The sequence below is a fragment of the Lissotriton vulgaris genome, chromosome 6 (assembly GCF_964263255.1).
Source record: "Lissotriton vulgaris chromosome 6, aLisVul1.2, whole genome shotgun sequence".
NCBI classification, from domain to species: domain Eukaryota; kingdom Metazoa; phylum Chordata; class Amphibia; order Caudata; family Salamandridae; genus Lissotriton; species Lissotriton vulgaris.
In genome coordinates, this window is record NC_141694.1 from 478,888,173 (window position 1) to 478,904,662 (window position 16,490).

Genomic DNA, 16,490 nt, shown 5'->3' on the forward strand with positions numbered 1-16,490 from the left:
CTTCTTACTCCGTGGCCTCAGAAGACTGCTAGCCCGGGTAATTCTACCTCCAGGTTTATTATATCTTAATAAGGCAAAACAGGTTGCAGTTATTACATTTTGTTGCTCAGGCACCCCTGCACTACAAGCTAGTGCTAATACAGTATTCTGCCTGAGAGACTATCATGGTTGTGGAAAGGGAAAACAAAGAAAATAAATAACAGGAGAGAAGCACCTCCTCCAGAAACTGCTGACAAGCTGGTCTACTTTAAAATTGAACAAAAACTTCATTCAATTGACACTGTGTGTTTTTAGGTCACACTCGAGAATATAATATTTCATTTTATTATGGAATTCCGACTTTTGACCGCTAAAAAACCCAGCCCCATCTCTACATCTTGTAAGTTTGGGCAAATCACTTAGGGGCCGATTAGGATGGTGGACAAACTTTGTCAGTCCGCCATCCCGTCGTAGGAAGGGACCGTCCGCCACAGGGGCGGAGGTCCTGCGCGATGAATTAGGATGCACCCGACAAATGGCGGGTGCATCCTGCATTTTTAACATTGCGGCGGGCGGTGCTGAAAGCACCATCCGCCGCAATGATAAAAATGCATGTTGTGCGTTTCAAAGCACAACATGACAGGCACTGCGCTGTGCCTGCCATGTTGTACTTTGAAATGCAGGGGGTACCATTGGTACCGCCCATGTGCACCCCCCACCTCCCTTCACCCAGGGGGCCCGCAACGGGTCCCCAAAGCAAAGACCCTATGCCTTGCCGCCGTGGAAAAGCATAGGACCCCTTTCATCTTAATATGGTTTGCGGTGTCTCGCAGATACCGCCACCATATGTGAGCACTTTTTTCCGCTGGTCGCAAAGGCGACCGGCGGAAAAGCGGCGGACGGTCTTGCTGTCCGCCGCTGGCTCCCCCGCCATCCTAATGGGGATAAGGAAGGAGAAAGCAGTGAAAAACAAGGTACAAGCCGGAGATAGCACTCAGAACACTAGGAAGAAAGGAAGGACAAAGCAATAAAAAATGAGACAAAAACAACAGAAAACACTCAGAAAAATGGGAGAAAGGAAAGAGAAAGCAGTAAAAAGTTAGGCAAAAGAAGGAAAAATAGGATAAAAAACCTTAGGAATTTGCTGAAAAACACAGAGGTTACAGGGACGTTATGGTTAGGCTCAGATTTTACTCATACAAAACCTTGAAATTCAGCAGTTATATTTACCTGAGCGAACTATAACTTAAACCCCCACATTGCACTGCTCATGATCTCACATATTACATCACTCATGACATGGTCACTGATGACATTTCAAATTACATCACTGATGACATCATCCACAGAACCACTCACACCCCACACAACCGCTCATACACCCACTCACATACACACAGAACCACTCACATAACCATTTACAGACCCATTCAACCACTCACACACCTACTCACTCAACCATAGAGTCACTCACACACCCACTCACTCACTTACACAGGCACTCACACAGCTACTCACTCACCCATTTAGCTACTCACAAAACTACTAACCCATATAATGAATCACACAGCCACACACTCACTCATGCATCTACTCACACACCCATGTATTCAATCATAGAACCACTTTGACAGCCATTCACTCAGGTATATAACCTCTAAACACAGCCTTATCTCACCCATGCAGACACTCCCACAAACATCACTCGCCAAAACAGCCATCTACCCAACAATTCAAGTAACCAAACCTCCAATCAAACAGCCACACACTCACCCATACAGCCAGGCATACAACCACTCTCCCACCCATACAGCTACTCACACAGCCGCTCAGCCAATGATTCAGCCACTCATATACCCGCTCACCCATCTATACAGCCACTGATACATTCACTCCCTCACCAATACAGCCACTCTCTCACCCATACAGCTACTCACACATCCACTTATTCACCCATACATCTACTCACACAATCACTTATTAAATCATGCAGCCACTCACACACCCACTTATTCACCAATACAGCACTCACATCCCATACAGCTACTCACCCCCAAGAATACAGTTGCACAACCACTCTCATAATATGTATTTGAAAAAGTATCACTCAGTAGTACACAAAGAATAATAATTTAACTTTTGTTGTAGCTTAGCATGTATGTTTAACACTCATAAACATTTAGAAACACTCGCAATCCCTGAATGATATCATCAGTGAGGTCATCTGTGATGTCATTTGAGACGTCAACAGTAATGGTACTGAGCATGTCATGAGTGATGTAATATCTGAAGTCATAATCAGTGCACTGTGGGGCATAAGTTATAGTTATCTCAGGTAACTATAACTGCTGAATTTCTATGATTTTGCACGAGTCAAATCTGAGCCTAACTATATTGTCCCTGTAACCTTTGTTTTTTTCAGTGAATTAATATATGTTTTCCTACTAAAAATAAAAATGTCTCTCTTCATGTTAGTCCAGTAAAGGTGTCAGAAATATAAACCTGAGCTCTACTCCTGTTAGCTATGGCACATAACAGACAGGCTTAATTTAACACACCATAATAATCCCTCTCCAATTTATAACACTAGGAGATCATTTAATGAAGAAAATGCAACGGAAATGACAACAATCAAATAAGGGGAACCAGAAATATGATTTTTTAAATAAAAATATTGCCAACAACCAAAAATCACCAACTATGGTCAAGTGGTCACACTAGACCGGTACAATGGTAAGGTTAAGGCCGATGCGAAGGAGCGTGATTCTGACATACAGGTTGAATTGGCCCAAGTCTGAAAGTTACCTTCATTCATAGAAAATTTCAGGGAAGGGAGAGTCATCTGCAGGGCAAGGCTGCAGGCTGGATCAGAAGACTGGCTCATTGATAAAGGATGAGGTGTTGATGAAGCCTTCGACAAAGGCAGGAAAGCTCCAAGTGGGAAATGTCTGGGGTTCGCGCCCAGGAAGTCATCATTGTCAATCAGATGCTGCTTGGGTTTGGGCTGGTGTTTTGATGGCTCCCCTGGCAAACAATTAGCAAAAGGTTTATAAGTACCAGGGTTTTAAGTTTAGTCTGGAGGATTACTCTCTAACAGTGGCCAAGGGCTCTAGGACTCCAGAAACAGAACTTTGGGGTCAGGACTCATTCCAACAGAAGCCATTGGCAAGATCCAGGGTAAGTTTAGGTGAAACCGGTCAGCTGGGCTCTTCCTTGCAATTGGGCTTCTTGCAGCATTTTGGTCCCTGTAGCCTAACAGGAGGTTATCCAATTTACCCTTGTTGTCCTGGCCACAAGTTGTGGCAGATCCAGCTCTTCGGGTTCTCCCCACAAGTCTCAACAGCAAATGCAATTCTGCTGTTTTTCACTGGTCCAGTTGTGCTCTGAAGAGGGTGCACAGGAGTGCTAAATTTATGCCTAGCACTAGCCTGTGGGTGGATGTGACTTCATGCCCCTTCCTAACCAATAAGGAAACAGTTCCCCGGGGTAACCCTCCCTTCCTTTGCAGCAGTGCATTTGTGCCCTTCTGCAAACCATCCCAGAAGGCACCTCTCTACCCAAATCCAACAGATAGAACCTTTCTTCCCCAGGGCAGCTCCCGGGTTCCCATCCTGGAAGTGTGGCCAGGGAAATTAGCAACCCCTCCTCTGTAATCACTCAAAAACAGTTCTTGGAGCAATTCCTCCTCCACTGGGATTGATGCCTGGCTCACAAGGGGGACAGTGCATGGGGCAGGCCCAAGTGTTAGCTACATCTACTAATGACAGGGTAGGCCTCTTTGAAGTTAATCACATTCCTGAGCACTGCCCAATGGTCATCCTAATATAGGAAAAGAACACTTTTGTCTTTTAGTAAAATACCCTTCATTCACATAGTTTTACATTCTTGTTTTTGTTGTATCTTTAAAAATGTATTCTTCTTTATGTTTCTTGAGGAAGGCGCATAGCTTGATTGTATCTTTAAAAGGTCACCTCCTCTGGCGACCAGAGGTTGTGTATATAATTGCAAATGTGCTTTGTTTTATCTTGTGTCGCATAATACAGTATTATTAATTAGTTTTAGAGTAAAAGTCACTATCCATTTGATGTGTTTTCTCTTTTACTATTGGATATTATGATGTAACATTTGTTAAATTCCATGCCAACAGTGTGATTCTCTGTTTAAAAAACTATATGACATGCTGTGTTTTAAATGTGTGCCAGAGAGCTTTTCTCTTTACTAAAAAAGAGCAGTTGCAACGTTGGTCAGCTTTTTATGTCATACTTAGAGATTTTGAGGGACTCTTCATTGTTTTGTTCAGAGATAAACAAATAGTTAAACAAGATCTCAACAAAATCAACTGCCGGAAACAAATCAGACACAGAAACCTCACACAAAAAGAATACGCCACTTTAAAAACAATAGCTAACAATCCCGCAATAGTATGTCAGAAAGCGGACAAAGGTGGTGCCCTGGTAATCATGGACAAAGAGTATTACGATTCTCAAATTGCAGCCCATCTCCTTGATGACTACACCTACATGGAATTAAACGCTAATCCCACAAGAGAAATACAGGAAGTGTTGAAAAAGATCGTTCATGAAGGAGTAAATAGAGGATGTATTGATGAAAAAGTGATGAAATATCTAATCATTGAATATCCAAAGACACCCAAATTTTACCTCACACCAAAAATACACAAGGACCCCATCAGGCCCCCTTGCCGACCCATTGTTTCCACATGTGGAAGTGTCCATGAACCAGTGGGCAAACTAATTGATAAATATCTGCAGCCATTTGTGATCACTATGGAGTCATATGTCAAAGACACCACGGACTTCTTAATAAAATTGAATGAGATCAAGCTAACGTCAGAAGAAGAGATTACCCTATGTACGATTGATGTACAAGCATTGTACACCTCTATACCACATGCTATGGGAATAGAGGCAGTGGAGGAAGCGTTGCTCCAGATGGAATAGGACGAACCACTAAAAATCTTCCTATTGGAGTTATTGAATTTCGTGTTGATGCACAGTTACTTTGAATGTGACAAACGGTGGTACCTCCAAAAGTCGGGAACATCTATGGGCAATCCGGCTGCCCCAGCCTACGCGAATATTTTCATGCATCAATATGAACAAAAACACATCATGCATAACGAACAATGGAAACATGGACTACGGATGTATATAAGATATATTGACGATATATTTATACTATGAAAAGGTGATAAAGAAAATTTGATTAAGAACATCAGTCAGCTAAACTCCATAGACTCACGCATCCAATTCACATCAGAAATTCATGACAAACTGTTCAATTACCTAGATGTGACTATCATGAAAGAAGACGACCACTTTGAAACTACATTATATACCAAAAAAACAGATCGGAACAATCTATTGATATACCAGAGTTTTCATCCTAGCCCACTCAAACAACATCTACCGTACTCCCAACTATTGCGAGTAAAAAGGATTGTCTCAAACCCGCAGGTATCACTGACACAAACAGAAAATATGTTACAACGTTTCAAAAAACGTGGATACCCGGAGAGCACATTGAAAACAGCCCAACAAAGGGCACAGCTGAAATCCAGAGAGATGTTACTTGACTCGAAACCGACCAAGAAGGATGTAAAAATAACATGCGTTAGCAAGTATTCCACCGTAAGCCATTTGGTTAAGAAAGCGATTAAAAAACATTGGTCAATGTTACAAACTGAACCAGATTTCCAAAACATTTTTATGGAGGAACCCGTATTCGCATACACCCGAGCCAAAAATTTGGACGAAATCATTAAATATCCAGACAACAAAGAGGACAAAAAAACCTACAAAGGAACCATCCCTTGCAGAAATTGTAGCAACTGCCACAATATCTTGGAAGTTAACACCATCAGACATCCGATGAAAGGGAATCAAATTAAACTAGCAGTCACAGGAACTTGCGATACCAAAAATGTCATCTATTTAATTAAATGCCCATGTGGCAAGGTGTACGTTGGTCACACGGAACGCAAACTAAAGACTAGATTAACAGAACACAAAAGCAACATTAAAACAAAGGTGATGAAATCCACGTTGGCCACACATTTCTTGGAACAAAGACATCAAATCAATCAAATAAAGGCCTGTATCCTTGAAATTGTTGAGAAAAAAGATGACAAAGACAACAAAAAAACTTTACTCATGCGAGAAAATCACTGGATTTTTTATTTACAGAGCTTGGTACCTCATGGAATTAATGAAAGAGTGGAATATAGTTGTTACTTGTAAATACACTAACGATGATGATAACTGCATATGAGCTTTATGACTGGCATGCATACCCTTTGATTTTATTTTCACTATCATTTGTCAACCAACTTGTATCTTGAAACGAGATTTGCATGTATTTTCTACTGACGTAGAATGATTTACCTATGAACGTACACGCTGTTTTAAATAGCTCGAGTATCAACAGCGAGTGTTTCTTTAAATGCACTGGGTCTTTAAATCCACACACTTCCGGTTAGCACATCACACGCCGCCGGTAGAGGAGATCGTGTAGAACGCTGAAAGCACAGAGGGGAAAGCGCGCGTAACTTTGACTCGTCCCGGGTAAGAATTGCCGATTTCTTAAAGTAAGCAAGCAGCGCGTAACATGTTCAGTTTAGTTGCTTAATAGAATTATGACTAACCCAGATGGGCACTGTAACCAATGCGTATTTTTGATAAACAATACCTTGCACACCACAACGCGTTAAAGCTACGGTACAATTTGGAAAGACCCTGGTGAATTAACCTGTAGTGTACGCCCTAGAAACCATAGGGAGATGGTATAACAGAATACCAGGAATTCATGAATCGTTTATAACAAAGTGGTTACATAGTATTTGACATTTTTGACCTGTATTTGAATTTGAACTCTATCAGCACTGGTTGTGTTTAGATTATGACATTGTGATGTAATATAACATCTATATATGATTTGGTGATAGATATATTTTTTCATGTTGTAGATTTCCCTGATGAAGCCCTACGGGCGAAATGCATTGGATTTTCCATGGATTGTGAAATTTTAATTCATGTTTGAAAAATGAAGGAAATATAAAACGTGACTACAACTACTAGTTACCAATATATATGGTTGAAACTGAAAAGGATGAATTAAAAATCCTGAAAAGAATAAGAAAGATTTTGTTTCATTTTGTGAATAAACTTTATTGACAATGTTCAGCTGAGGTATTCAGCAACACACGGCAGTGCCCTGGGAGCCACCATCGTATGGTTTACGATAGTGTTATCCACACATTTGTTCAGAGATAGACATTTTCAGATCTCTTGCTAATACATTATCTTGTCTTGGGCTCGAACATGTCTGGTTCTTGATATTTAACCTGAGTAGAAACTGAGCCCTTTGCTATGTCCCATACATTTTCATTTTGAGAATGTATAGATATTTTTATTTAAATGGACTCATTAACTATTTTTGCCTTGTGTAACAATTTTGAGTTTTAAATAAACCTTCACAGCTTTTAACCTTGTCTGGTGTAAGTTTGATTTGACCTGGTATGTCTCTATTCAAGGGTCATCATCCTTTGGGACTCTCACAAAGCCCCTGTTCCCAAAAATTAGTGCTTAAGGATAACAATTTAATTTCAGCATTTTGGGGGGAACAAATTAGCGCCAACAATGTTCCAGCAGCAAATTGATAAGACTGCTCTTTACAGTCGTTTGTGTTCATTGTGCATTAGAATTGGCTTTAGTTAAATATGCAATCCAATCATATAGAAATCAAGCAAGGCCCAAAATCAGAATAGAAAATGAGAGAATCTATTCTAGATGTTAAAGCATACAACAGGGACATAAATGCTATGTTTTTTTAATCATTATTATAGTGTGTTCAGTAATGATTATACATGTTTCCTACACAACATATCATTTATTGAGCTCTTGTAACGGCTTATGCAGTGCATCAAAGCAGAATCAACCTTCGCTATCTTGTTCTATTACCCCAAGATAGCATATAGCACAATGTGTAGAAAGGGTCCCATTTTGAAACAACGCCCACTTTTTTTTAACAGCTCAGTGGATTAATGCACCTTTTTACAGATCTGCTGGTAAACCATGGGCCAAATATTTAGAATTCTAGTTGGCTAACATGTCAATAATCCCAATTATAGCACATAGGTACCAAATGGTTTATTACTGGTGTAAGAGAACAGCTCATTATTACATTCATATTTTTTTATTTCCTAGAATGTATTATACAATGGATGTTTTAGGCAGGATCACAGTGAGGGTATTCTTTGGTTGGGATCCTTGGACGCGCAAGTGTTTACTTCTTTTCGAACAGCAGTGTTCCTGGTCAGGATGTTCTGGGTTTTTGACTAAATAAGCATATTAAATATTTGGGAGAATAGCACTGCATTATATAGCTGAGGTGTTTAAGCGCGTTCCTGTAGATTCATGTAGGGTTGTAGCAGAGTATCTCCAGGGGGACTCAATCAATCATGGCAGGCCAGCGTATTGATATTTAGGGTCCGATTATGATCGCAGACGGGCTTGAGTCCGTCCGCGATCACCGAGGATGAGGGAACGTCCGCATGGGCTGCGGTGTTCCCTCCTGTGCAATTAGGATGTGACCGCCACACTGGCGGTCACATCCTCTATTTTTAACATTGAGGCGGGTGTGGCTTCAAGCTGCACCCGCAGCAATGTTAAAAATGCGTGCACAGCATTTGTATATAGAAAGTGGCAGGCACCGCGCAGTGCCTGTCGCTTTCTGCATACAAATGCAGGGGAGTACCATAGATACCCCCTATGTGCACCCCCACGTCCCCTTCACCTAGGGGGCCCGCAACAGGACCCTGCAGTGAAGATCCGTATGCTTTTCCACGGCGGAAAACCCGCTGCGGAAAAGCATGTTATTCCCTCCATCCTAATATGGCTGGCGGTGTCTGAAAGACACCGCCAGCCATGTTAGTGCTTTTCCGCCGCGGTCGGAAGGCAACCGCGGCGGAAAAGCTGCGGGCGGAATTCAAGACCCACCAGCCATCCTAATTTGGCGGTGGGTCTTTGGAGGCTCTGCAGAGGTTTTCCCGCATCCTCCGGGTCGGCGGTGGCTTCCGCCGGCCCGGAGGATGCGGGAAAACCGCGATCATAATCGGCCCCTTAGTTTGGACATTAGATCCCATTTTACCAATTCAGCAGCTGGAATGAGATTTCCTTTTGTAATTAAACGATGTTGTCTGCAATGGCAGAACAATACATTGTACAACGAGTGAAGTTTCACCCTCATGTTTGATAAGAATATTGTTTGAGTAAGCTTATAGGTCCATAGTGGCTTTGAACAAATGAGAGACTTTGAATGAACAATGAAAGGCCAGTAAAAGAAATCATGCATAGGGGTTGCGCTACTGTGAGGCAATGTTTATAGGGTCACTTAGATCCTGACTGATGTACTACCAGCTAACCAAACTATAAATCAAGACCCTTGTGTGTAAATCACTTGCCTTCTATCCATTCGAATCAGATCTCTCCCATGTAATCTGTATATTTCTTCTTTCTACTGTAGGTGATACCTGCCCTCTTTTGAAAACGGAAGGACCTCAGCTCAGACAAATATACAAAGATCACTTAAAGATATTAGGTATGTACACTGAACGGATCTCAATGTTGCATCAATAATGATTTACCAGTCGTGGTTTGTTCAACAGATGATAAGCCGATTTCATAGTAAAATACTAGTAGTAATTTAACATGATACATATTTCTCCTTTCTCTTCCCTCTCGTTTCTTTCCATCCCCTGCATGCCTACTCTTTTTAAGCACGATTTACTCTAAGTCACATGCATGTTTGCCTACATTTCTATTATTGAATTTCTGCAAATTGATCTCACCTCACCTGTTTTAAAAGTAATACCCCTGCAATCTAACAATACCTAATCTCATGTAGCTCATTTTTTAAACCACCAACCACTGATTGGATTTTCATACTCCCCTGCACACTGAAGATCCAACCTAATGCAGATTAATGTAATCTATCTCATAGAAATTGGGTTAAATTCATTTGATGATTTTCTTAAGACCTCAAGACTAATCACAAATTACTAACAATAACCACTGAAAAATCACCATAATTTTGGGTTCCCCAGCAGCGTCCTGCCCGGTAAATATCACTTCAATGCATCAACAGGGGTTGTAAACGCTATATAAATGCAAATACAATACCATTTATGACACTACTTACCCACACTAATACTAATACCATAACACTCAGAGAGCAGGCATTCAGTTTTGGTTCATAAATGCTGCATTATAATTCCGTTATACTACTTGACACTCTTACACCCACATAAGACAAACCTGCAACGGCTCAATCCCATCACACAGTACTGTACCAGATCACAGCAATAAACCACCCATTAGCAACTAAACTAGCATGGAATAACTGAAGAAATCTGCCACATTTAATTTGGTACACCACTGCATGCCTTGTCAAACAGCATTGTATGAGGGCTTCTCGACTTCTCTCAATGACAATCAGATGTTTGATGATTTTAACAAAGTCCATCCCAGCAGATCTCTTCCGATTTCTCCTTCTAACCTGTGACTATTAAGTACCATAAACTTTAAACAAAATGTATCGGAATGGGCAACCCAGTGCAGTAACCCGCTAAGTGGACTATGATCATAAAAATACTAGAAATTCCATAAAGGGTCATGCAGAGCTGTTCAAAACTGCCAGCACACTGAAAACCATTAACTGTGCACCTCTATCACACACTTTTGTCACCCATGATTGTGCTAAGCTCTGCATCCTATAATACAATAACCACACATCTGTCGTCATCAAACATGGCATGGAAACACTTTCCTCATAGGCTCAAGGCAAAGAACACACTTCCAGCCACACACCCTACATGGTGGCATGCTACCTATGTGAGCAAGTGTTTCAGTGGCTCACATAGGTTCTTATTTCATGGATCTGTTTAGGTTTTTTAATATATAGTCAATTGTTATTTTAAGAGATAGGCACCACTAACACAGATGCAAAAGGTGTGTTGTTATTATGATAAGCAATGCACAATGATAAGGATAATTTCTGGGAGCCATGAAGAGATAATTGAATTTCAAATAACTTAAAAAATATATAAAGCATTGTAAGTGACACATTTTTATTCTGCTTTATGCCCCTTCTTAATTGGAGGTGGGTGCAGTATCAGACTTTTGACGGTCTAGAATAGTAGATTTATGTTTCCTGCTGCTTCATGAGTAAAGGGAGGCAGCCATTCTCTGAAAACTTGAAAGCCTGAAGACATTGCACCCTCTCAACCCAGTCACTGATAACAAGAGAGTAGAAACCATTGCTGGGAAAGCACTGAGCAAGGAAGTAACCTCTTCACAGAAAAGTCTAAGGCAGTGGCAAGCCTGTTAAAAAATCGAATTCTCTCCTGCAGTTAATGTGGCTAAGTAACATCAAGCTCAGTGAGCTGTCTCTTAAATCCTATTATCCTCGTTTGTAGGTTTTGACCTAGCAGAAAGATTTTCCCTGCGGCAGACATCTTGCGGAGGAGAAAAACCATGTTACAAACTGGGAGGGTCAACACTTACGAAAGAAACACAGTAAGTAAAACGACAGACTTTTTTTGTCAATGTACTTCAATGGTCATATTGTTGGAGTATTCAATATCATACTGGCAGAAAGTTTGTACCATACATAGATGGCTGCTTTCTCCTAAAACTGTTAATGGTCTGAGTGGATCTGGAGGGATTGAATACTCTGGTCACTAATTACAAATGACATAGCGCATGCTAGTGCAAGGCTGATATGATAATGAATACATCTGTTTATGAACTGGTCTGAATTATAGAGTGACATGGTGCAACCCACCTCGTCAGTTCACCTGAAAGGCAAACTGCATGCAGCAACATTCAGAACAGTTGTCTCAGAGGGCTCCTTGGACCTGCCGCTTTTGCTGTATTCTGTTGTTTCTGGTTCCTTATGACAATATGCTGCTGTTAAAAAATATCTTAAAAAAAGAAACAAGCAATCAGGATAAGTCGACTGTTCCAAAGGAAAGGAAGTTGTTGTTACAGTCCTGTCTTCATGTTTGACCCATGCGTTAGCAATTTAACAGCCACGAAGAAAAGTGAAGTTTTGTTATAATGTAGACGAAGAAACTAATGGAAGTGGAAAACATTAAATACAGTTTGAATTAAAATATTGTAATACAGAGCTTTATTCACTGACACTATGGTATACGGGTATGACTATTGGGCGGATATTCGCGCTTTTGATAACTCACCAATCAGATGGAGCAGATTTAGGTGTGATATTTCGTATGAGACTCTAGTGATTAAGCAGATCTGGCACATCATTAATGCTATTCTGATAAATTCACAATTTTAGTTTTACCTTGCAAGGACCAACAATATTGAAGCATTTATAAGCTTATAATACTCCAAGCACATTTCCTTGCAGTTTCAAATACCTGAATATGATATTAAGAAACATTTCTAAATGTGATGTATATTTTAAAGAGATAAAACATTCATGAATGCAGAGGAATATGAAAGGCCTGTTACTGTCATCTTTAGCAGCTTCACCTCTCTGTTTTTACTGCTGACGTGCTTGTCTGTGTCTCCTGCTGAAAAGCGACAAAAAGCTCCTTTGCCTAAAATTTGTATTCATCATTTACTGGAAAACTTGCATAGAAAAGTCTTTAAAGTTCAAACAAAATACACTATAAAGTCCCTGTGGGGAAGGCCTTGTTTCTCATTATACTTCACACACTATGCGTTCACATTTGGCTTCATGACTTTTGCCTATTATAAGTGAAAGTTAGAATAAAAAACCCTATGCAAAGCATCACAAAATCAATACGGATATGAACAACCATGCTGGAAAGTACAGAAAGTGCGCTAAGTTCACAATGGAGATGCCACTAACAACATAAACTAGACAAGTGCTGTCGACGGTCTGTATCACAATCGAAACATGAAGTCAGCAGTACACACAGCTCATCAGTACACATGCACATACATCTATGTTAACGCTGTCCAAAAATAGCCTCTACTCGGTCCACAGTTTCTGAAAATTTAGAATAAATGACATTTTGCATTCTTAGGAAAATTATTGGGAAAGGTAAAAGTACCTCAACTGCCCCTATACACGCAGGAGGACAGCGGACAAGGCAGGGGATGCTGCTGTATATTTAAATGAATCCACGATTGGGCCAAGAGGACTACAATTGAAGGAGGGTAAAAATAACCCATCCCCTCATCGAGTTAACCCCGGCTAGGTCTGAGATGTTATGCTACATAACTATCAGATACTGTTTGGGAAACACCGTACATGTCTTTCTTTGAATACATTTAAGGCTGCTCTTTGGTCTGTTTTAATCCTGAGTAAGACTTGCAATGATGTATAGTGAATAACACTTGAACACAGGATCAAAACCTCGATGACATTACGTTATGTCCTAGGTCAGCTATCCTTGGAATATGTAAAGAAGATATAAGGATACACTGAACAAAGCATTTTTGGAACATTTTGATTATATGAGGTTCCAAGGTGTCATGTTTGTGTATGTGATCACTGAGTGATTTGTGATTTTCACTAGGTCTATATTAATGTGATGTATTGTTCTTTATGTTCTCTGGACAGCGGTTGAGTAGAGAAAAATTAAAAGAGATAGATATATAAATGTTTTGATATATGAAAAATAATATATTTAAAACAAGTTAATGGTTGTGTTGTGTCAGTGGTTTTTAGATATCATTTTATTGAACGATTTGTGTTTTTTTGAGCCAGGAGAAGTTTTATTCATGTTTGAGGGATCATTTATAGGCCCTTCTAGTATTTTATAAAAAAACATTATTTTACAATTCCCCTTGAGGAGATTTTTTTCACCAGACAGATCTGTTTGTAGCTCATAACTGTATACCCAGGTTCTGAGAGAGAGACACAGGGTAACCCATATGATGAAGCAAGTCACCTAACAGTGAGTGAGGGTTCTTGTCCTGAAGGAATTCTCTCTCTTCTGTTGACATCACACTAGTCTTACCTTTCATCTTCTCTCTTACACACAGCCGGACGTACTCTATGTGATAAGACACAGGGTAAGCCCATTATATTTAATGGGCCAACTGCCCTTATTGTCACATTCCTTATTTTTGCTGCATATATTGTTTTGCAACCTTGCAGATAAGCAATATTATCCAAGAGGGAGGACACTCTTGGGCAGTTATTGACTGGGTGAAGTCAGAGGGCCTATTGTAAAGTTGAGGGCCATACTCCACACTGGGAGTGGCAAGTAGAGCAGAAACATTCTATATTCATGACCAAGTAAGACACTTCTGAATGCCAAGTTGGTGGAATAGGAGCTGTGGAATTTAAATTCTATATGTAGAACACTGTGATAAATGGACGAAATTTCGGGTTCTATTTTAAATTAATACGGATATGAACAGCCATGCTGGAAAGTACAGAGAGTAAACCATGTTGAAACTCTATTTAAATTGAATAGACTTGTACTCCAATGACTAATGAGATCACCCAAATGAGTTGTTGTTGGACTTTTTTTGTTTTGTTTTTCCACTTGAGGAATGTGCATTGGCTTAAAAAAAACTTTTATTGTGTGGTAAATATAAGTAGCTGATAAAACATATTTAAAACTATATATTTTTTGTCTGTAAAATGTTGTTATGAGTAACTTATAAAAAAGTCATTAAATTTAAATGATTAAAATGTATTGTAAAATAACTAACATTATAAATCAAACAGAAAAATGAGACTCCTATTTTAAAACATAGTGAAAACTGGCTGGACTGCATGATTTTTCTAGAGTTGGGAAATTTTAAGTATGTAACGCAAAGTAATACAAAGGAACATTTTTGGGTACTTGAATATTCTAGGAGCTGTAGAAGCAGAGATGAGAACTATTTTCATGGACATATTCTCCCTCCTGCACGGGAAAGTAAATGACTGTAAAGCTCTCCTAAGCTTCATATGTTCTAGTGCAGACATATTTTGTTACCTAATACTTTAGAAATCTTGTGAATTTTACAGCCTTCTATTAGGGGAAAAAGGCATTGTGGTTTTTGGGTTGATATTATAATGAGTCTTCTCTCAGGTGCTGGCTATGAATCTCCTCAGTAGATATCGACTTGCTAGGAGCTAATCGAAATGTAGTATTTTTGGTATTGAACAGAAGTCTTATTTCCCTAAATTTCATATTGTTCTACTTGATGATCAATGACTAACAGAAAATGTGTGCAAAGGGTTAAGCAAAACAGTGATACTGAAACGTATTTCACAAATGGTTGTCTCGATAAGGTAACATAGGCATTGTCTGCAGGATTTAAACATTGGGGAACAGTTAAGGTCATAATGGCATATCTTTTGGCCCAATTTGTGTGTGCTCTTATTCAAATTTGATATCTATTTTACTGACCATAATCAATGAATGCATTCATTTGTGTGTTTACTTAGTTAGTTTTAGAGAATAAATATTTTAATCACTTTATAAAAAATGCTCAGGTATGCCTAATGTTCATTCATATGATGCATGCATTGGAGCCTATCCCTTTGAAATATGTGCTGGGTGTTTGCTGTTAGATACAATATTTATTACCAATCATGGCTGGTGCTAACTGTGTGGTTGCTCTCAGTATCAACCAGCATCCAGTGGTTGTTTCATAAAACATCTGTCTGATGTGCAAGGTCAGTGCATTAGATAACCAATTTTATGTTACCTTGAAAATATGTTGCCATTGAGGGTGACAAGTGGTCTAAAATTGCATGCTGGCCTATGGCATAGAAAAATAATGTATCTAATTTTTTCATTTTTTTAAAAGGGCAATATATAATGTAAGAATGATGTTTTGCATTTCAAATCAGAAACAAGTAGTATTCCTCTTCAAGTCACAAGATACATTTTACCCATATCTAATTTTCCACAACACCTAGGGAAAGAAAAGTAGAATCCTGCTTACTCTTGCTGTCTCTTTCAACTTAATATTTCGTTAAGAGTTGAAGCACCCAAACCTAGGCATTGCAGCACAACCTCCTAAGCTAGCATAATTACAGGAATGCATACATTCAACTCATGGCAACACTAGCTGCCAAAGAGCGGATGTAATTTGTATTTGTATTTGTGAAAAAACCACCCTCCGCACCCTCACGGCCATCACCCTGCGCCGGATGCCAGCACCCCGAAACCCTGAGTGGCATCCTCCTCAACCTGCGCTCCCTACAAAGACATGCTGTAGAGATCTAGGATCTCTTCACCATCCTCTCCCCAGACATCGCCTTCCCCACAGAAACATGGACCAACCCCACCTCCGCCCCCGACATCGCCACTGCCATCCCCGATGGATACAAGGTCCAGAGGAAGGACCGCCCCAACCGCCCAGGAGGAGGACTCGCCATTGCACACAAGAGCTCCCTCCAACTCATGACCTCCAGCACGGGCGACTCCCCGCCCACCACTGAACACCTCCTGTAGTGTAGTTCCGATAGTCCCCTTTCATGCAGAA

The 16,490-nt window shown here is 40.0% G+C and overlaps 1 protein-coding gene across 1 annotated transcript in view; it reads left to right on the top strand.

Annotated features, from left to right (window-relative positions):
• Positions 1-16,490, top strand: part of LOC147707467 (collagen alpha-1(XIX) chain-like) — a 1,668,057-nt gene that overhangs the window by 137,305 nt on the left and 1,514,262 nt on the right. The window contains exons 3-4 of the mRNA XM_086925649.1: positions 9,523-9,597; positions 11,474-11,573. Coding sequence (XP_086781775.1) covers positions 9,523-9,597; positions 11,474-11,573 — 175 coding nt within the window. The remainder of the gene's footprint in view (positions 1-9,522; positions 9,598-11,473; positions 11,574-16,490) is intronic.